This window comes from Eleutherodactylus coqui, chromosome 8, assembly GCF_035609145.1.
Source record: "Eleutherodactylus coqui strain aEleCoq1 chromosome 8, aEleCoq1.hap1, whole genome shotgun sequence".
Taxonomy (NCBI): Eukaryota; Metazoa; Chordata; class Amphibia; order Anura; family Eleutherodactylidae; genus Eleutherodactylus; species Eleutherodactylus coqui.
In genome coordinates, this window is record NC_089844.1 from 127,957,806 (window position 1) to 127,979,710 (window position 21,905).

At 41.9% G+C, this 21,905-nt stretch overlaps 1 protein-coding gene across 1 annotated transcript; it reads right to left on the minus strand.

Moving 5' to 3' along the window:
* Window positions 1-1,106: 1,106 nt before the first annotated feature.
* Window positions 1,107-17,352, minus strand: LOC136577586 (parvalbumin, thymic CPV3-like). The gene is made up of 4 exons (XM_066577513.1): window positions 17,292-17,352; window positions 10,385-10,517; window positions 8,709-8,818; window positions 1,107-1,139 (listed from the first exon to the last, which is right to left on the minus strand). Exons 1-4 carry the CDS (start codon window positions 17,350-17,352, stop codon window positions 1,114-1,116), a joined length of 330 nt encoding a protein of 109 aa, XP_066433610.1. The 3' UTR covers window positions 1,107-1,113.
* Between the last annotated feature and the right edge of the window lie 4,553 nt (window positions 17,353-21,905).

The window sequence follows — 21,905 nt, forward strand, 5'->3', positions numbered from 1 at the left end:
GTTCTTGTCGGTGAAGAATTTGTTAAAAAATTTATAAGGACTCATAGGCCACTGTGACTTTCAAGATGTTCAGTAGGGTTCAAGTCTGGACTCTGTGCAGCCAGTCCAATCGTGGAACATCCATATCCTCAAACCAACGTAAAACAGCCGCGAATTTGTTAGAACATTGTCTTGTTGGAAGTATTGCTGACCATTTCCAGAGTATTACCACATTGTCTAGGATGTCAGGGTACACCTCTGTGTTCATGGTTCTTGTCACTACAACCAACGGACCAAGACCATGCCACATAAAACATTCCCAGACCATAACAGAACCTCTGCCGTACTTACCTGTTGGCACAACACACTCAGGCAAAAGATGTCCCCTCAAAATCCTGCACACCCAGATGCAGCCATCTGATGTGAAGATAGAGTAGCATGATTAATCACTCCATAGAATGTTCTTCCATTGCTCAACTGACCAATGACAATGCTCCTTGCACCATTGTAGACAGGCCAATGTATCGTCTTTGAGAGAACTCCCAAGAAGTTTACAGGATGAATAGAGAGAAATACCAGCTGAAGTGTATCAGATGTTAGTAAAAAGTATGCCATGGAGGGTATCCAATGTCATCAGGCCCGGCTAAGTACTACCATGTGGAAATAAATATTACTTTTCATTCTTGCTCAGGTGTCCAATTACCTTTGATAGGTTAGTGTACAAGTATAAGCAATGCTAAGCTTTGGAGCCTATTATAAGTTTACAAAGACTTTGCTTGTTGCATACAACTGCTGCATACTTTGAAGGATTTGCATAAAAGAAAATGTATATTAAATATATTTACATAGCGATGAGAACCACTGTGTTGTAGTTTAGCTATGCTTATCAATAAGCAGAGTGACACGATCGTGTATAAGGTGTGTATATGTTTTATTGGTCCATCGTTACATTCAGTGACTATCAGTACATTCCATATGAAACAACCACCCATTTCATTAGCTCTACCAAGCTGATTCCTATGTTCTCTTGCTGGTGAATGATACAGATTGATGTCATGCGCACCTCGTTACGGCCTCCACATTTCTTGTTTCCTTGATAAGATCAGAGATCACTGAGCTGAGTCCACCTCTGGATTAAGAATGAACCATTTCTTGGAACTCTACAAGCATAGCAGACAGAAGGTTTAGTTATCTATCAACACTATCATTTATAAGATAACAAAAAAATAAAATTTACAAAAGTTTTTAAAAACATCAAACACCAAAAACAACTCGCTTCCACTTACACTATTAGTGATTTTTGAGGACCCCTATGTATTAGCCATAGCTGAGAGTAGTATAGCTACAAAGGCCATCTCTTGCTTTGGAGCACCCATCACAACCTTGCATTACGTGAATATTTCATTAGTTTCAGTTGAAATTGTGTAATATTTCAATAAAATGTCACTAGTATAGTGGATATGAAACCACCTACACCTGTAAAATAACAAAGTAATGCACATTTATAATGTTGCTTTGGTAGTCATTGTGGTAAAAGCATATATTTAAAAAAACAGGTTTTAATGTTTCCCACACTGCATGTCCGGTGGGCAGACCAGACCATTTCCTGTGGGCTGGCTGGACCATCTCTAGTTTGCTGTGTACTTCCCCTTATGCTGCCCCTTTTTGAGGCCAAGGGCTAAGACGTTCTCCATGTCATGAACATGAAGATCTAACGGTTGCACGTGCATCGGGAACTCAAGAACTGGCGCAGTTCATCTCTCCCTATTGTGGGCAGATGAAGTAGATTCAACTGTGCATTTGCCGATCCTGGAGCTGCTGGCACATGCATCACCACGTTGAGAGAGGGTTAGCATTGGAGGAGGTACGCAGCCCATAGGAGATGGTCCGCCCCATCCACACCCCAGACCACTTGCCAGGCACTTATATGCATTGCAGGAAATGTTAGAACCTTCTTTTAAAGGGTATGCTTTCACCAGAATGACTAACACAGTAACATAAATGTGCATCACTTTGTTGTTTTCTTGTTGTAGGTGGTTTCTTAAGTGGTGACAGGTTCCCTTTTAATTTAACTGTGGTGGCACTGCAGGAATATTGTACATTTGCTAACAGATTACCCTATAGTATACAGCCAATTGCTGGGGGTCCCAGTAACTAGATATCCCGTGATCACAAATAGTGATTTTCTAAAGTGACCTACCACTTGAATGCAAAATATTCCATATTAGCATTCTTTGGGTGACAATACATATTGGATCCAATTTCAGTGGTCCAGATTATCATGTAATGTGAATGGGGTCTTCCAATCACCCCATGTTGGCAGATGTCAAAAGAGTTAAAGCTTGGGCAGTTGGATTTCAATTACCTGATCCTTTTGTTCTCAGGATATAAACCACTGCCAGTTGTCTGGCACAACTTTATCCCTTTCTACCACAATTATGCTCAGTTAAGTTGAAAGTGCTTGTTTATGGGGGTATCTGACAAGGTAAGTGTCCGATGAAAGAATGTTCTGACAACTGTTATGTAAACTTTCTTGAGGTTCTTCATGTTTCTTGTACAAGGCAAGTCAAATTTTAGATGTGTTGGTGTCCTCAGTGAACCACTTTGGTGGTTGTCCGCTTCCCTTTTGCCTCCTGTCTTTCTCACCTTTTATATGTCCGACCACGCTGCTGTTAGTTTCTTACTAATGAAAGTCTTTCTTTCCTTGCTCTATGTGCCATGTAGCAGGGTATAAATCACCAATTGCCCTCCCCTATCAGTTCTGTTCTGGTGGGGTAGGAGGAACCAGAGAAGAGGAGATATTGGAGAACAATTGCCAATACACGCACTGCTGCATGGAGCAAGGAAAGAAAGACTAAAAATCATTAGTAAGAGACTAACAGCAGTGCGGTCAGATGTGGTATTGTGAGGAAGAAAAGAGGGGAAACTAATAACTTGAGGGGGCACTATTAATGTAAGGGGACACTAGTTGTGGAATCACAGTTAACAGAGGTACTAAGAGGACACTATGAACTTGTGGCACTATTAACTTTAGGGGCATAGAGAGGGCACTCTTTCTTTGTGGGGAGCACTATTGACAGATTTCACAGTGACCACAAAACAAGAGGGCTTGTGTACTTTCAAATGCTTGGGCTGAATTTCACTCCCAGTATTGCCCTGTTCTAGAACCATCCATCAATACATTTTTTTCATAAAACATGTCTGACCCTTTTAAATGAGGTTGTATGATGAATATTTTCAGTATGAAATTATGCTTAATCAAAGTTTATTGTTTTTTAGAATAAAGGAAAAAACAAATACCAGACATATACATAGAATAATACACCCCTTTTAGGTGCTCTCCTTGGGGAGAGACTATACCATCCCCTGACCCACTATTCCCCTAGGTGTCTCCACATACTTTTTGGGTGCTCTCCTTAAGGAGATACGACACCCCTCCTGACTCACAAGAATAATATAGGCACATCCATGTACATAGAGTAGCTGTAAAGGAGAGTAGATGTAATAATAAGCAGCAATAATCAATTAAGTTGTGATAAGTAGTGTTATTACAAAGTGTGACAAGTTGCTGGCAAACATGTAAGAAGGAAGAAAGATATAAAAAGAAAAAATAGAAAAAGATAGAGAAAGAGGAAAAAAGGAATGACTGAGGGAGAGAGATGGGGAGGGAAGAAAGGTGTATAAATGTAGAAAAATTTTCAAGCAAAAAGATTCCAGGGGCCCCATATAGTCAAGAATTTCTCCAGAAGGCATATGTTTTTAGCCATTAGTTCCTCCATAGCCATTATTTTGTTGATCTCCCTGATCCATTCAACAATTGAAGAGACCTACTCGGGTTTTCCAGTGTCTCGGAATAAAAGCGTGAGCCACCACCAAAAAATAGTGTAAAAGGTCTTTCTTGATAAAAGCAATTGGACCAAGTAATATAGAGAGAAGTGGGATTTGCGGTGTTGCTGCCATAAAGTGTCTAATGACTTTCCAGAAGGTAGAGAACATTAAGTCCCAGAAGGGCTTAAGGGTGGGACAGTCCCACCATATGTGTATCATGGTTCCGAGGCCTGAGCAACACCTCCAGCAAACCGGCAAAACTGAGGGGTAGATATGGTATAAGAGAGCTGGACAACTGTACCATCTTGTCAACAGTTTATAATTTTTTTCTTTGGTAACTTGTATGACAGGTGGAATACTTTATTCCAGTTGTCAGATGTAATGGCAAGTGTTCATAAACACGGGGGCACAAGAGGATGAACCCATTAGTAGCCAGCTGAGGATTTGTGAGTTGGAGCTGAGTTTTTGGTGAATAGGGACTCAAAGGGAGTTAAAGAGGCTGCAAAATCAAAGTTAGGTATGTTGGAACAAAGAAAGTGTGAGAACTGCATCTAGGTGAAACAGGAGAGAGAAAATTCTGAGTAAGAATATGGGAAGTCTGCAAACGCGGGTATCCTAGATCTGTGTAGGACCTAAGGTATTCTGGTATCTTCTGATACTGACCACCCGTGGGTTTCCGTACTGCCCCCACAATAAGATTGCAGGTTTTCGTGCAATTGCCATGGCAGCCTGGGGTCTTCTGAAAGGCCCGTTTTCTTCCATTTTACTCCACTTAGAATTTTGTAAACGTTTTTCAGTATATATGGTACATTATATGGTACATTAAATAGCACCATTGAAAAATACAACTCGTCCCGCAAAAAACAAGCCCATAGACATCTACGTCGATGAATAAATAAAAAAGTCATGATTTTTTTAACAGGAGGGAGGAAAAACTGAAACTGAAAAAAAAAAGTCTGCGTCTTTAAGGGGTTAAAGAATAAAGAGAGGATAGATCTTTAGGGATGAGAATACCTAAGTATTTAGCCATATTTTTGAAATTTCACTAGGATAGAGGGGAGGGTGATGCAGGGCAGGGAAACATAGTAAATAAAATGTCGTCTTCTAATGTTGTGATCCAATAGTTAGACCATGTACACTGGGGCTCTGTCGCAAAGCCACTGCCAGATGCTCCATGACTAGGGCAAATAATAATCTTTATTTATATAGCTCCAACATATTCTGCAGCGCTTACAAGACAGGGGAACAGAAGCTACATGTAGTAGTCAATTGATGGAGACAGTAGGGGTGAGGGTCCTGCTCCAACGAGCTTACATACTACAAATAATGGAGTGATACAGAAGGTAAAGGGGCTGGAGATGTCCACGGTATGGTGAGGTGGAGAGTGAGGGGTGCTATACACATAGACAATGGTCAAATTGAGCCATATAGTGGCTGAATCAGTATGACTGCAGTGAGCAGTTGATTGCGACTAGCAGGGATCACAGTCACTTGGACAAGGAGTATGTTATCAGGCGGCATACAGAGGGGTTTGGTTTAGGGTATATGGTATGCCTCCCTGAAGAGGTGCATTTTTAGAGCACGCCTGAAGTTCTGTGAGTCCTGGATTGCCCGGATAGTTTGGGGGTAGCTCGTTCCAGAGGACTGATGATGCTCTGGAGAAGTCTTGGAGGTGGGACTGAAAGGTTTGAGTTAAAGGGGCGCTTAATCTGATTTTGTTACCGGTGTGGAGGGTGCGAGCGGGGTGGTGCATTGAGGTGAGGAAAGAAATATAGGGAGGTGCAGAGCTATGGAGAGCTTTGTGGATGAAGGTAATGAGTTTAAATTAAATTAAATAACAGTGGAGACAATGGGCAGTCCTGCCTGGATCCATTGTGGCTTGAAAATGGGGTACACTGTGCCCTGAAACGTGTTGCCGTTATACCCATCTTTGTGTATGTACTGTTTGTACTATCTAATAAATTATTTGGATCAAGATTGCCACCTTTCATTACATTTGGCTGACCTGGACTTGGGGCCAAGTTGGCATTAGTTCAAACTTCCCCCCAGTGAAGTAAATTCTTTTCCATATATCATCATCTAAGTAGCGCAAGGATCTCTTTATTTTTATTGATCACTATTACATTGTCTATACCCCACTCCCCTCTGCAACCCCCCGCTCACCCTCGGCGCCCCCTGAATCTTTTTGCCCGAGTAGTCAGTTACTCGAAAAAAGCGGTGCTCGATTGCGAAATCGCCCTAAATGAGTACGTTCGCTCATCTCTATAAATGGTATATGGAATCAATGGGATTCTATTGGTTCGGACCTGAGCAGAACGTTTATGATAGAGAGACATGATCTTCCAAAACCTGTCTGTTTGAGAGATGTTTAGAGGATGCCCCAACGCACGCGGTCAAAAGCTTTCTCTGCATCAACGGAAAGCAGACAGAAAGGAGCTTTTACATTCTAAGCCACTCTTGATTCGGAACAGGGTTTTGTTGGTGTTATACTTCGCTTCCCAGCCCTTTACAAATCCTACCTGATCATCATGGATAAACCATTGGAAGGGTTCGCAAAACATTTAGGCCGCCTGCAGACGGGCGGGTCGGATCCGGCGGCGAGAATTCTCGCCACAAGACCCGACCCCAGCGCCTGCAGGGAGCAGCGCGTACTCACCCGCGCTTGGCGGCCCCGGCTCTTTCATGTGCCGGCTGCCGGGCAGCCGGCACATGCGCAGACCGGAGCCGGCGGCTGGGTGAGTGACGTTTCTGTGCGAGGCTCTGCGAGCCCTGCACAGAAATAGGACATGCCGCGGTTTGTTTGCCGCGCGACATTTCGCGCGGCCAAACCGCGGCCGTCTGCATAGGAGTGCGTATTGTAATGCACTCCTATGCAGGCTTTCAGTGACGGAAATCCCGCGGATAATCCCGCTGCGGGATTTCCGCCCGTGTGCAGGCGGCCTTAGAGTATAATTTAATGTCAGTGTTTATGATCAAAATCGGCCTAAAACTGGAACATAAGGATGGATCATTCCTGGCTTGGGTATAACTGTAGTAAGTGCAGAGAGAGATTGCATGGGGAATAGAGTAGATGGGGATATAGAATCAAACTAATAATGACCACTTAGTCTTTCCGTGTGTGTGTAAGTTGAATTCAGAGCCTAACAGCACCTATGACTGTCAGTTACTGTCTCTTATCTCCGCCCCTGATCACATGATGGTGACGTCACCACAGGTCCTTTACACTTATGTACTGAATGAGGGATTATGGGCGGACTACATCCCTACAAACTCCTACAGTCTCAGTCGCTATGGATACAGCAGTATTAAGTCCGGCAGTTTGTATGTTGTGAGACTGCTGCACACCTGTGTGGAGACTCCAATAAATGACACCTCACAAATGTCCACATACATAGCTGGCAGTGCATATTGACCAACAACATTGAAGCATAGTTCTTCAGCACTATCTTCACGTCTCATGAACATGATATCATGTCAACTCAAGTGCTAATGCCGCCAACACCAGTCCAGCCTTCATTTAGTCGTCAACCATTGTCCAGTGTCATAACAAACTGTCACTGTCGTACAAACATGTCACCACAGAGGGTTCAACGCCGCCGTGAAGTTAATGCAGTCTATCTGACACAGCGACAAGCCATGATTTCACCTCAGCCACCAGCTGAAGTTTGTAAATCTTGTGCAGCAGATATGCGAAAACTACGAGGGAACATGTCTCCTCAGCAAGCTGCTGAAGATCGTAAATCACATGCAGCTCATATGCAAAAGCAACGTAGCAGGGCTGTGTATGTGTTACGTGCATATAGCAGAGCTGTGTGGCTCATTGCACCACCAGTAACATTAGTACTATATAATTTCCTAATAATTACTAGTTGAATACTGTAATAATGAAAGGGGATAATTGCTCTCTGAACATTTTGCAGAAGCGAGAGGAAAAACACATCCGGGCCAGGGCTTTTCCCAGAGGGAGTAGACTTAGGCCTAGTTCAGATGAGCATTTCTTTTTTTGCACACAAATAGCTCGTGTGTAAAAAAAACCGCATGAATGAAGCTAAAGGCTACATTCGTGCATAATTTGCTCGTTCACATGATCCATGGTATGTTCTGTGTGTTAATCCAGCTCCCATAGGAGTCAATGGGAACTCCTGCACAAAACGCACCAAAGATAGGTCAGGTTCTATCTTTTCTCGCAGCACGCATGTTAGATGTGTGCATTGTAGCCACACATGTCCTATCTTTTGCAGGTGCGAGTATTTCGCATGTCTAAAAATTGTGCATGTGAATGCTTCAATAGGAAACCATTGGTTCTAATAGACGTGTTCTTTTTGCACGCAAACAAAATGCACATCTGAATGAGGCCCTAATAACTCCTCCTTGGTAATATCTTGTTCTAAGGAGGATCTGGTCTCTATAGTGACTGTGGGGAGAAGATTCTCCTATATATATATATTCTTTAATTTTATCTTGCAGGGTGTCCACAGGATCGGTATGAAATTAAATTGTGGCCTCAGCAAAATAAACGATCTGAGCCCTTGACTCGGCCACACCAGGGAAGGAGAAATATCAACACCAACGTGCGTGGCTTAATTGAAAAAAAAATTCTAACAAATTGCAAATTTAGCCAAAGCCATTGGCTCATGTCTAATTTTTCCATCATGACTTAGTTCAGGGATCCCCAACTCCAGTTCTCAGGGACCACCGACAGGTCATGTTTTCAGGATATCCTATGGTAAGAACCCCTGCGGCAATGTCTGAGGCACCGACAATAATTACATCACCTGTGCAACACTGAGGAAATCCTGAAAACATGACCTGTTGATGGTCCCTGAGGACTGGAGTTGGGGAACACTGACTTAGTTGATTGTAATGTTAGATTAATGATGTTGGATTATTGTACTACTCACCATCAGCTCCAATTCTCCCATCATTGTCATGGTCGGCAGCGCCCATAAATGATTTAGTTTCTGTTGCACTCAGTTCTCTGGCGCTTGGGTCAAAACGCTGGAGAAAGAACCTAGGGAAAAAACACAAGTGCTTCTTAGAAGAAAGTAAAAATATTTCAGGGCAACATGTCCTGTCTGCTGCCTCTCTCCCACTGTCCTCTCCATCACATGCTTGATACCCAAAAAGATCAAGCCCTCACACGGCTCTATGAACAGAAAAATAAAAATGTTATGGGTCTCTAAATACAGCAGCACAGAAACATTTTGAATCCTTTAATGACCACATAATGTACATGCACATCATCTGCTCTTGGGTCTGTGCTTAATATGTGATGGGTACCCATTGTGTGACAGCTGACACCTGCCCTTAATGGCCACAGCATGTAAAACATAAGTCAAAGTGGCTCTCTCCATCACTATCACAGGGTTCCATGGAAGTAAGCATAGCGGGGCCAAGTGAAGGTTCCCAGGACTGCCTTGTATTATGCCTGTTAAGTAGAGATGAGCGAGTATACTCGCTAAGGCACATTACTTGAGCGAGTAGTGCCTTAGCCGAGTATCTCCCCGCTCGTCTCTAAAGATTCGGGGGCTGGCCCGGTTGACAGGTGAGTTGTGGTGGGGAGCGGGGGGGACTGGGGGGAAGAGAGGGAGAGAGAGATCTCCCCTCCGTTCCTCCCCGCTCTCCCCCGCCGGCCCCCGAATCTTTAGAGACGAGCGGGGAGATACTCGGCTAAGGCACTACTCGCTCGAGTAATGTGCCTTAGCGAGTATACTGTTAAGTCATTCTTGTGGCAGAGCTTACTAGGCTACTATTGAAAAATACAATATATAGAAGTATTGCACTGTATTCTACAAACGATCACATAGGGGGCTGAATAAAAGGGGTAATCTTTTTAAAAATTAAAATGAAAAAAAACTTCCTTTTTTTCCATAAAAATCTAAACAATAAAAAATAAACATAAGTTTATCACCACATCTATTAATGTCCAAGCTATTAAAATGTTGCATTATTCATTACACATGATGAACACCGAACAAGAAAATTAAGAAAACCGCTTTCTTTGGTCACTCCCACTCTAAAAATGTCAATAAAAAGTGATAAAAAATTTTGCATGTACCCCAAAACGGCACCAATAAAAGCTAAAACTCACCCTACTGTCCTATCAATAAAAAAAAGTTATGGTTCTCAGAATATGATGACAGAAAGCAAGTTTTTTTTTATTGAAAATGATTTTTTTTTTAAACTAAAAAAAATGAAGGCTAATGTTTTCGTATCACATTAATCATACTGAACGTCATTGTAAAGTAAACATCAATTTTCCCTCACTGTGAAAAGGAAACAAAAAAAACAATGGCGCTATTGTGTTTTTATATTCATTTCATCACACTTTTTTTTAACGTTTTTTTAAATACATTACTTGGTGCATTAAATGATACCATCAAAAAATATAATTTGTCCAAAACATTATGACAATTGTTAGACGGGATGAGAAAATGAAATTAAATATGGCTGGTCTATAAGGGGTTTAAGGCTTTTTCATTGTGCAAATATAGTAAGACATAAAAAAACAAACTATGTACATTTTGTATTGCTGTAATCATCTGTTATATTATATATTATACCCATCATGGCTTACATAAGTTCATCCTCTTCAATGAATCCGCTCTGATCATTATCTAGAATTCGGAAGACGTCTTTCACTTGAGTGGCTGTCTTTTTAGTTAGCCCACAAGTTTGGAAAAATTTTTTGAAATCAAAGGAGTCAGGAGCTGAAAAATACAGAATAAAAAAAAACACTACAGTTAAATTGTATACCTCTTCTTACAGTAATATGAACATGAGGCAAGGCAGTTATTTTCAGCCATGGTTAATGTTCTTATTGGAGCGTGATATCATTTCAAAGTAATTTATCCATAGGAATAGTGGGGAAAAATCTGCAAAAATGACCCGTTTGTGTGATGTGAAGTGTGGGGCTTGAGGAGGCAAAGAACGCCAAAGATTCTAGGCATAAGGCAGTGATCAGTTTTGCTGTCAGTATTTCTTTAAGGTCATTATTACATGATTGCTAGAGGCCGCTTGCATTTTGTAATTGACAGGCTGAACCTCCAAGTCCAGGTGTAGCATGGCAAGTATCTGCAAAACACGAGCGTCAGCAACACTCATGTAGTAGCGCCATAAAGGCACAATCAGACATATTAAAAAATTGGATTACTGTAGGTCAAATATCTCAAGATGGCCATACACACTGAATATCTGCCAGTTAACTGCTCATTCAGCATTTAGTTAGTTCACTTGACTCCACAATAAACAGTTTTATTTTAATAGAGGGGAATAAGCTGCTTATCTCCTGTGGAAACAAAGGATTGTGGCATGGTACCTTCACACACACACACAGCTGCTTAACACACACACACTAATACTGGTATGTGTATGTATATATTAGAGTGTGTTGAGTGGATGCCTAGTGTCAGAGTGGGGAGCGGGCTCAGCATCAAACCCCACTCCATATGTGGTGGCTGCCAGCTGTTATACATAACTGACAGCGGTACTGATGTAGTATGTCTCCACCAGAGCTATGGGTGGAGACATGGGTTGGCTGGGCTTAGTGACAGTTCACGCCTCCAGGAGTGGATTCCCTGCTGCCGCCACTGGAGTGCTACCCGCACACACTATAACACACATGGGCTGTGGGTGTCCTTGCTCCTCACAGAGACTACAGTGCATGTCATGTACCATCCATCCTCCCCTGTCAGTGTCTCCGTATTTCGGCAGTGGCTTCATGTTCCTGCACACAGCAGCAGGGAGCCCAGCAATGACAGTGACAGCAGGGCTGGCTGCTGCTATGGCAGCGGGGTGACATGGATGGTGAGAGCAGGGTTTGCCACCGACGCTTTGAACAGCGGGGTTGATGGCGGCGGTGGCAGTGCCAGCGGTGAATGGGAGTGGAGGCGAGCGAGGAGAGTGACAGTGGGGCCGGCTGCTGCGGTGGCAGGAGGACAGGAGCTGACATGGCAGTCCGTGAGCGCGGGGACACGAGCGGAGATGGGAGTCTGGCAGGGAAATGTGTGAGCTTGTTAGGGTGATGGGCGGTACATGTGTTTCTGAGGAGGTGTGTGTTCGGCAGCCAATCCACAGCTGTGCCCATCACCTAGGCATACCCTCTAACTCAGGCCGGCAAACCCATGGTGGAGACATATTGCACCAGTACCACTGACAACTTCCCACAGCAGCTGAGATCAGACATAACTCCAATAGCAGTACTAACAACAGCAGTTAAATGGCTTGACAGAAGGCAGGGGTCATTTCTGTCTCCCGATCAGACCCCCATGACAATGTGACAGTGTCATGCGGTCACTATGGCAGCTTAAGGAGTTGTAAAAGCTCACAGGTCTGCTAGGGATTTACTGTATACTGCAGCACTAAAGTATTGCAATATAGTGTACATGTCAACAGATGATTATTAGTTCAAGACCCCTAAAAGGACTAAAATAAAGACAGTAAAAATAAATTTAATAAAACATTTTTAATTATTAGCAAGTTAAAAAAAATGTAAATGTTGTAAAAAAAAACCCTTCTTTTCCCTATTGTTGCATCAAGAAGAAAAATAAGTGTGTAGTGCCCCAGAACAACATCCTGGACCCCTCCATAATTATCATACATGTCTGTCTTATGTAGATGCACTGTGCAAATCTGTTATGTCTTTTTTTCTGTATGTGTGTTGCACAGCTGCAGCGTCTGAAGGGTTAACTCCCTTGAAATCATTGACTGTCCGCTCTGCTGCATGCTGAATGTATCTACCTTACAGTATCATGTGACCTGGTGTGGGTGAATCTATAAGTATGAGTAATTGGGTTTCAGAGAGGAGATCCATCTTCTCGGCTGAGGAGCACATATCTTCCATCTGAGGGTTTGCTACCCCAGAGGCACATGAGGGCACCATCAGCCCTTATGTTGCTGAAGATGGAGGAAAGAGAAAGACTTCATCTTTAAGAAAAGACTGAGGATGAGAGTGGGAGAGCCTGAGTGTTTTTTCCCCCAAAAGTCCGATAACCGAGAGCCCTTGTAAGTAACTACTCCTTCTAGTGACTGTGTATTTTTCCCAAGCAAGGCAAGTGCAGAAGTCTCCCTAATCTCTAAATACAAGCTGAAGTTTGTTTGCAAGTCCTATGTGGCCGTCTGAAACCCGGATCACCATGTAGTGGTACACCCTCTAACTGACACCCATGCATCCTGAAGTCTACGACAGCGGGGTGATAATTACTGCCATTCTGTGGCCATTCACTGTCATGTCAAGTTTCTGAATAATGCTGATCTGCCTGCACTGTAAAGTCTGCCTGCTAAAGTTGTTTATTGTACCGTGTTTAAAAAGTCACTAGTAAAGTTTTACCGGGCGTCCACCATTCCGGAGGACCCGAGGTACTATACACTTGTCCAGTGTTTATTAATCCACCATGTATGAATGCCGGTGTGTGGAACGGTGGCGTCACAAACTGACAACTACTACCCCCTCATCCTGAGGACTACTGACCCTATCCTATGTAACTCTCTCCGGGACCACGATTTGGTAAGTGCCCCATGACAGGTCCACGCACTACACCCTCCCAACTCTAGCCGTATGCTTGGATAGCAAGTCATCCCCTGCTGTATCCCACACTTGGGTCATTACAACTGCATCCATAAAAGCCTAATTTATTAAAATATCATATTACATATACTGCACAGTAAATGCCATAAAAAAGTATCATGCCAGTAATAAGCTTTTTCGGTCACCATGTGCAAGAAAAATTTTAATAAAAAGCTATTTAAAAATTGTATGTGTCCCAAAATGGTATCAACAAAAACTACAGCTCACCCCACAAAAAGCCTTCACACCGCCCCATCGACAGAAAAAAAGTTATGGAAGTCAGAAGGGGGCGACAGAAAGGATTTTTTTTTTAATTAAAAAAAAAAACGTATCTTCTTATTGTTGAATGCATTAAAAAAATGGTATACATCACCAGAATGATATTGACCCACAGAATAAAAAATGATTCACCATTTTTGCCACACCATGAATACCGTAAAACCAACTCCCAGCCGCCCCTAAATTGTTTTTATTTTCTTTTTCCCCCCCACCTAGAAATGTTTAAAAGTTTCCCAATACATTGTATGGTTCATTAAATGCAACGATAAAAAAGCGATGATTTTTCAAAAGTGGGGAAAATTTTAAACGAAAAAAAAATAATGGCTGAAGCAGAAGGGGTTAAGGTTTATAGGGACTTTAGTAAGACAAGCATTCTAATGACATTTTACACTAGTGTCATTATTTTAAATTAGCCTGCTATAGTGCTACATCATATATTACCATAATATTCAATTGGAGTAGACAGCTCCATACCTTGTGCAGTGGTCCCAGCTGGTATTGTATGCTGAGTCACTTCAATGGGACTCAGCATGCAATACCAGCGAGGTCCACTGCCGATCTGCTTGTTATGACCTATCCTACGGTAGGTCATCAATAGCTAGAAGTAGCAGAAGCCCTTTAACCCCTTAAGGACATGGCCTATTTTGGGCTTAAGAACGCAACGATTTTTGGGGGATTTTCATCTCCATATTTTAAAAGCCATAACTTTTGTATTTTTCCTTCAACATGGCTGTATGAGGGCTTGCTTTCTAGTGGCAAATTGTAGTTTTTATTGGTGCCATTTTTGGGTACATAGGACTATATTGTAAAACTTTTAATAATTTCTTTTTGAAAGCAGGGAGAGAAAACCCATCAATGCCGCCATTGTATTTTTTTTTTTACAACGTCAATTCTGTAGCACAAATCACACAATACATTTTTTCTGCGGGTCGGTACGATTACAACGATACCAAAATTCTAATTTGTTTTTTTCAGGTTTTTCCACTTTTCTGCAATAAAACACCCTTTTTTTAAATTAATTGTTTTTTGTAAATTGTGTATTCAAAGTCCTATAACTTTTTTATTTTGCCATGGACGGAGCTCTGTGAGGGCTTGTTTTTTGCGTGAACAGCTTTTTAAAAATCACTTTTATTGCGTTTTTTGGAGTCAAAATGAAAAAAATAAGCATTTTGCCTCAGTCTGTTTTTTTTTACACTTTTTGCCATGAAGAATAAAAAGTATGTTCAGTTTGTTGTACGAGCCATTGCGAATACGACGATACGAAATATGTGGGGTGTTTCTTTTTTTTATACACTAATAGGGGGAACAGCACAAAAAGGGGGTTTTTAACATTTTTTTACATTTTTCTTTATTTTTACACTATTTTTAACTGGTTTTTACACTTTTCATATCCCTGTTGGGGACTTATACTATAGCTGCTATGATAAGGCATTGCAGGACAAAAGTCCTGCAATGCCTTATCGCTTTTATTACCGATCATAGGCAATGGCAAAGCAGGATGCCTGTATCTGGTGTCCTGTTGCCATGGCAATCCATCGCGAGAGCCAGATGACATCCCAGAGGGAGTGCGCTCTCTCTGTGAACCCCTTTACATGTCGCGATCTACATAAATCGCAGCGTATAAGGGGTTAACAGCGGGGAGAAGGTGGGGTGACGGTCGCTGTCCCAATGCACCCCTGCTGTTGCAGCAGGAGGTTGGCTATCAGTGACAGCCGGCTCCTGCTGCTGGATAGCGCAGAATCTCTTCTGATCTTGCGCTATCCCCAGGGTGTAAGTGTATATCCTGTTGTGTTAAGTACCCTGCTGCCAGGACGTACATTTATGTCCTGTGGCGTTAAGGGGTTAAAGCAATACTTAAATATTGCAGTGACACCAACTATTATACAGTATAGTATTATATATCACTGTTATGCTTAAAAACAGCAGCATGTTCAGTGACTCACTCAGGGTATGTTCACACGGTGGACTGTAGCTGTGGAATATGTGTGGATTCCACATCAAATCTGCTGCAAATCCACGTCTCGGTGTGCTATTCCTCTGAGTGGGATCCTGCATAAGGCCCCCTGTCCACGGCTGTGACGGAATAGCGCCGCAGGGGACGATGGGGGAGGGCTGAGAGGTATCAGCGGTGAGCCTATCTGACAGATAGGGTCACCTCGGAGAATCACGGCAATTCGCAGCATACTGCGATTTGAGTCCTGCTTGTGGACAGGGGCTGCGCTTTCCATAGCAACGCGTGCACTGTGTTACTCCTGGCCGGACTATCGCTGCGAGTAACGCAATGCACAATCGCCCGTGGACAGGAGCCCTAATAGTCTACGAGGTGCAGATTTTTTCTGCATGTGGATTAGAAATATCACTTCTTGTTGTAGATTTTGCACAGCATCTACCTTGGGATGCCCGTATGCTGATTTTTTCATTGGCAAGGGCTAAATTCACATTTGGATCAGTGGTATCGAGCATACTCGATAAGGCAAACTACTCGATTGAGTGGTGCCTTATTCGAGTACCTGCCCGCTCGTCTCTAAAGATTCGGGTTCCAGCAGGGGGCAGGGAGCGGCGGGGAAGAGCAGGGAGGAACGGAAGGGAGATCTCTCTCTCTCCCTCTCCCCCCCCCCCGCCCCCCCTGCTCACCACCGCAACTCACCTGTCACCCGCACCGGCAGCCGAATCTTTACAGACGAGCGGGCAGGTACTCCAATAAGGCACTACTAGCTTGAGTAGTTTGCCTTATCGAGTATGCTCGCTCATCTCTAGTGGTAAACTTAAGTGCAAAGTCACAGCAGAAACGAGCACATTTATTTTAATAGAGTCTAATGCAGATTCCCCCTTGTGAACAGCCTACAGTCTTGGAAATATTGCAATTTTAAAGGCATTTTCCGGGACTTTAAGTCCTTACAAAAGGATCTATTATGAGATAAAATCAGCTAGGTTGGGTGCATACCTCTGTACCGATGGACCTGCTGTTCCCGTTTTTGTTTTTATCATACTAACTTTAATTTGCCCAGACGAGTTCTTCTTAGGACAGCCAGGCCAGCTGACTGTATCCCATGTCAAGTCCTCTTTAAGTACAAGCGATTTTTAGGTTTTTACTTTTTTCATCCCTGCTTACCAAGACCCATAATTTTTTTTCCCATTGACATAGCTGTGTAAGGTCTTGCTCTTTGCAGGAAAAGTTTGCTTTTTTAATGATACCATTTAATGAACCTTTATAATGTATTCAAAAACTTTAAAAAAGTAGGGTAAAACGAAAAAAAGCACCATTTGGCGTGCTTCCGATTTTTGATCACTTTTTATCCAATTGTCTTCGGGAGAGGGTTGCAGCAAAAACCCCACAATTTTGATCCTGTATATCTTATATGCTGCCCACCGTGGGTCAATAATAAGCTCATATTTTAATAGTTTTGACTTTTGACCTGTTCACTATATGAAACAGCACAGTCGAGTAGAAGCTACATTTTATTACTATGGTATACTATGGGCAAAGTAGGGCATACATCACAGCTTTCCATCACGTAAGAAATCATTTGCTGGTCGGCTGAAGCACATTGTGAACCAAGCCTTAAACATCGTCAATAACTTGTAAGGTTCCTTTTGCATGTCTTATATAACATCAGTAAAAGAAATAATCTGACTTTACCTTGGCACTCCCTCAGGGCAGCAGCAATATCAGCAGCACTAAGGATATCGGTGAGGCTCATTTTCAATCTGTTAATAAATGCCATGAAAGTAGGACATATAATTAATAAAACTTCGATAAAGTTAAGCTCTCACATGGCGCTCCATAACACTACCCTTATTTTACACGTCTCTCATTTAAATAATCCCTGTTTAAATAGAATCCGGACAGGTGAACAACTAACCCCCACCAATCAGGGGAGGCCACATCTGGCCATACATTTCTCCAGCACCATAGAAGGAAATCAGATATAGCATTCATCTAAAATGAATCATGTAATGCATGGACCGATCATGTATTGCATGGGCGGGTCAGATCCGCAAGAGCAAAGCCACTCCTACATAATGACCCGCTGTTGTAGCTCATAGTAGAAGAGCCCAAGCAGGAGACCTTCTTGTACGACATCCATATTTCCTAATAGTTTATATGGAAAAAGGTTGTCGTCATGAAGCAATACCTTTAAAGTAGTTGGGCCATCATAGTAACTTACCACCTATCCATAGCAGTGGTGATAAGTGTATGATCAGTCGGGATCTGACTGCTGGGGCCCCAACGATCATGAAAACCGCACTCCTGAGCATCCCCAGTCCTGTGTTTCCCTATATAAGTGGTGTCAAACAAGTGTTTGCACTGCCATTCTTTCACATCTGCTGGGATAGCTCAATACAAACGCTTTGCTATCTGCATCAGTCCACTGAGATGAATTGGGCCATTATGTGCATGTGTGATGACATTCATGCAGGAAGACGCAGGACCTCATTCTTATGATCGGCAAGGTCCAAGTGGTCATACCCCCACTGATCGAACACTTATTAGCTTATCCTGTGGATAGGTGATGAGCTGCTACTCTATGGTGGCGCAACCACTTTAAATATATTTTACTTTTATTATTTATTCCCCCACTACTCCTTCTGTTTTTGCTTCCTCCTATACTTTGCACCAGGGATGCATAGATACTATGACCTTGTTATGGTAGCTATGTCTACTTATTTGTATTATTCTCCAATATGTTGAGATTAGAGATGAGCAAGCATACTCGCTAAGGGCAATTACTCGATCGAGCATCGTCCTTAGCGAGTACCTGCCCGCTCAGAAGAAAAGATTCGCCTGCCGGCGGCGGACAAGGAGCCGCGGGTGAGAGCGGGGAGGAACGGAGGGGAGATCTCTCTCTCCCTCTCTCCCCGCCGCTCCCTCCTGCTCACTGCCGCAACTCACCCGCACCGGCAGCCGAACCTTTTCTTCCAAGCGAGCAGGTACTCGCTAAGGACGATGCTTGATCGAGTAATTGTCCTTAGCGAGTATGCTCGCTCATCTCTAGTTGAGATCTTACTGACTTTCTCTTTATGATATCTAATATGTTCTTATCTGATATGAATCTATCTTTTCTTATAGATCTGATTTTTAAAAATCTTTTTGCAAATCTTGCTTATTGAAGATTCCAATAGAAATGGAATAAAATGACTTCCACTTAACAGCATCCACCGAAGTAAGCACTACTGCATGTAATCATTGCAGCAGCGCTAATGTAGGTACACAGCCCCTCACAGACTGCGGCAAGGAAAACTTTGTCCATAGTGGAAAAGTCTCTCTATCTGTGCAATATATGGATGTCTCAAACACTGCATAGACTGCCAGAGGGGATGTATGTACAGACTATAGGAATGTTGAGATGGGATTTTTTTTTTACAAACAGGATACTGCAAATGCCTCTTACTGATCATGGATAAAAGGACTAATTAAAAAATCTACCCTGAAGAACCCCTTTAAGTATATTTCATTTTCAATGTTTGAGTGGAGATACTCTGTAAATACGAAATAGTCATGGTTATAATAGAAATATATGATATTTGAATAATAACCAAATTACTTGTAAAGAATTAGAGAATTCTTAAGATTTCAATACTTTTAGAGAGTTGTAAAGGATTATTTTTCATTTAAAAATGATTTATATTTTTACATGATGAAAGAAACAATATATACAAAACACAGTTCGAAGGGTAAAACAACATTATATTGCTTTTTGGTATTTAAGTCGTTTTTATTGTACATATCTACCTTTTTAGAAGAAGAAATAGCCAAATTTACTATGGCTTTTAATTAAAAAAACATATTTAAATAACTTTTTTAAACTTTAGTAACTTCACGAATATAGTTCAGCTATAGTTTAACTATACCATTATTATTATGTATGTGCCAATTACATTGTAATTCTATACTATGAAAAAAGAAGAGAATGCAGCTACATCTCTAACTAGTTCGGCTCGCTATCCATCAAAAAGTAAGTTCAGAGTGTCTTACCCTGTGTGGTTGAAGACAAGGTGCCTGTATGAATAGAGGACAGGTAAGGTGATGGAACTGGAGATGGAAGGAAAAAGTGTGGTTTATATAGGATCCCACAGGTGACAATAAGTGTTACTTGGGTTACCAATTCAGGGATCAAGTGCACGATTTGGTGACAAGCTCAAGTTTCTTACCGAACTAATCAACCTCTGCTATTTTTACCTGCATGGAATACGCATAGACCAATTTTAAGACAGTTCATAACAATTGCTATAAGCCAATTGTCATCTAAGAGTTTGTCACAGCACCAAAATTGGACTTATTACTATTAGTAATCCTGAGCATAATGTACATAGTGTCTCTTCCTATAGTGTATATAAAGAGAGACATATGTATAGTACATATACACTATATGGACAAAAGTATTTGGACACTTCATGTTTTTCAGAAAAAGGGCTTTATTCTTCTATTTAGTAAGGTGTCGGCCCTCCTTCTGCTTGTATTACAGCGGCAACACATCAAGGCAAGTTCTCTGTAAGTCTGGGCAGAAATAGCTTGCCATTCCTTGTGCAAGGCTGTGAGAAGGGATTATGCATGGGTGGCGGTGTCGTACCCATCGCTCCAGTTCGTCCCACAAGGGCTCAATGGGATGAATGAATAGTTATTTAATTTAACCAAATCCCTTTCCCAGCATACCGTTTGGCAAACTTAGTATTTGCATATTTGCTGATTTTCTGCAGCGTCCAAATACTTTTGTCCATATAGTGTATATTATTCCATTTATTAGGAATATGCTTATTATTTAATAGCTACTTTGGTATGTTATTTGCATTTATTGGCCCTACATTGGATCCTAAAACATCTTCTTTTTCAACTGTATCCTATGGCTATATGTTAGGAGATGCCATATTTCATATTTATTATAAATTGTGTTGGGTTTTATATATACTTTTTCAACAAAAATTAAGTACCCATAAGGAGGTGTATTGCTGCAAAACACAACACACAGTTACATCTCAGGCAGATATGCAAATCATTAGAATGGTGGCATGATTAGATGAACGAGCTTGCCACCTGAGACCTTAAAAGTAGTACCATCTATAAAAAGGCTCTCAAAGGCTACTTTTGTGTAATGGATCTCTTTTTCTGCTTGTGTAGAGCTTGTTGATGACTACACGTGCTTCTACCACCCAATTGAATAGATTTCGCCCAGTTAACAGAGTTTGAGAAGGGACGCATTATTGGAATATAAGAAGCTGGATGGTCATATTGATGAATTGTCCACCACTGGAGCGTTTTGACCAGAGTGCTATGAGATGTTGGGACCAATGGATGTGTAAGGACAAACACACAGGTGAACGGGCTCAAGACAACCTCAATAGACTACCAGTAGAGAAGACTGTCTGATCGTCCGACAAGCACAAACATCTTTAACTGTTTTGTTGTCCACCATCCAGAGACAGGTGGCACTTTTGTTGCAGGCCCTAAGTCTGAAGGATCCATTGTTGTCTTTAGTAATGAATCCAGGTTTAGTTTGGGCACTAACAACAGTCATATTAATGTCTGAAGATCTAAGTATGAGCACCTCAATCCTTCCTTTGCTGTGGAGTTCGGCACTGCCCCCACTGCTGGTGTGATGTTCACCCCTAGTAGTGGTATGAGGGACAGTGACAGCTCAACGATATGTTCAGGACATCTTGCAGCTACATGTTTTGCCTCTCAAGAGGCATTTTCCAGCAGGGTCATTCCGTGTCAGTTCAACCAACGCTCCCGGTCGACCATCTCAGATTTCAATGAAACTTTGCACAAAGATAGACCCTGACCCTAAACTAAGATAGCCAGAATATTAGGCTTCAAAGTGCTTTGGTTCACGAGCTACAGGTCTTAATCTAGGGGGTTGTCATGTGATTACAGCGCGCAACCTGAAAAAAGTGGCGATTTCAATCCATTGCCAAGCCAGTTCCAATGACTCTAGAGCAATGAAACTTCACACACTAGGAGAACTTTTGGTGCTGAATCCAGCTAAGCTACTCAGACTGCCACTCTTATCATCATTCTGCCACCATTGCATGTCAAAGTGGCTGAAAAATTCTATCGTGCAAAATAAAACTCATATTTTAAGCAGTAATAACTCATAATCAATGCAATCCAACTCAGCTATGAATTTATCAATGTGTACTCCATAGAAATGTTTCTCATTATTCACATTATGGACCCAAAAGGATGCATAGCTCTTAAGATACAATGAGTCAAAAATGGCAAAAAACACTTTTTTGCTAATTTTTCCCTTTTTCA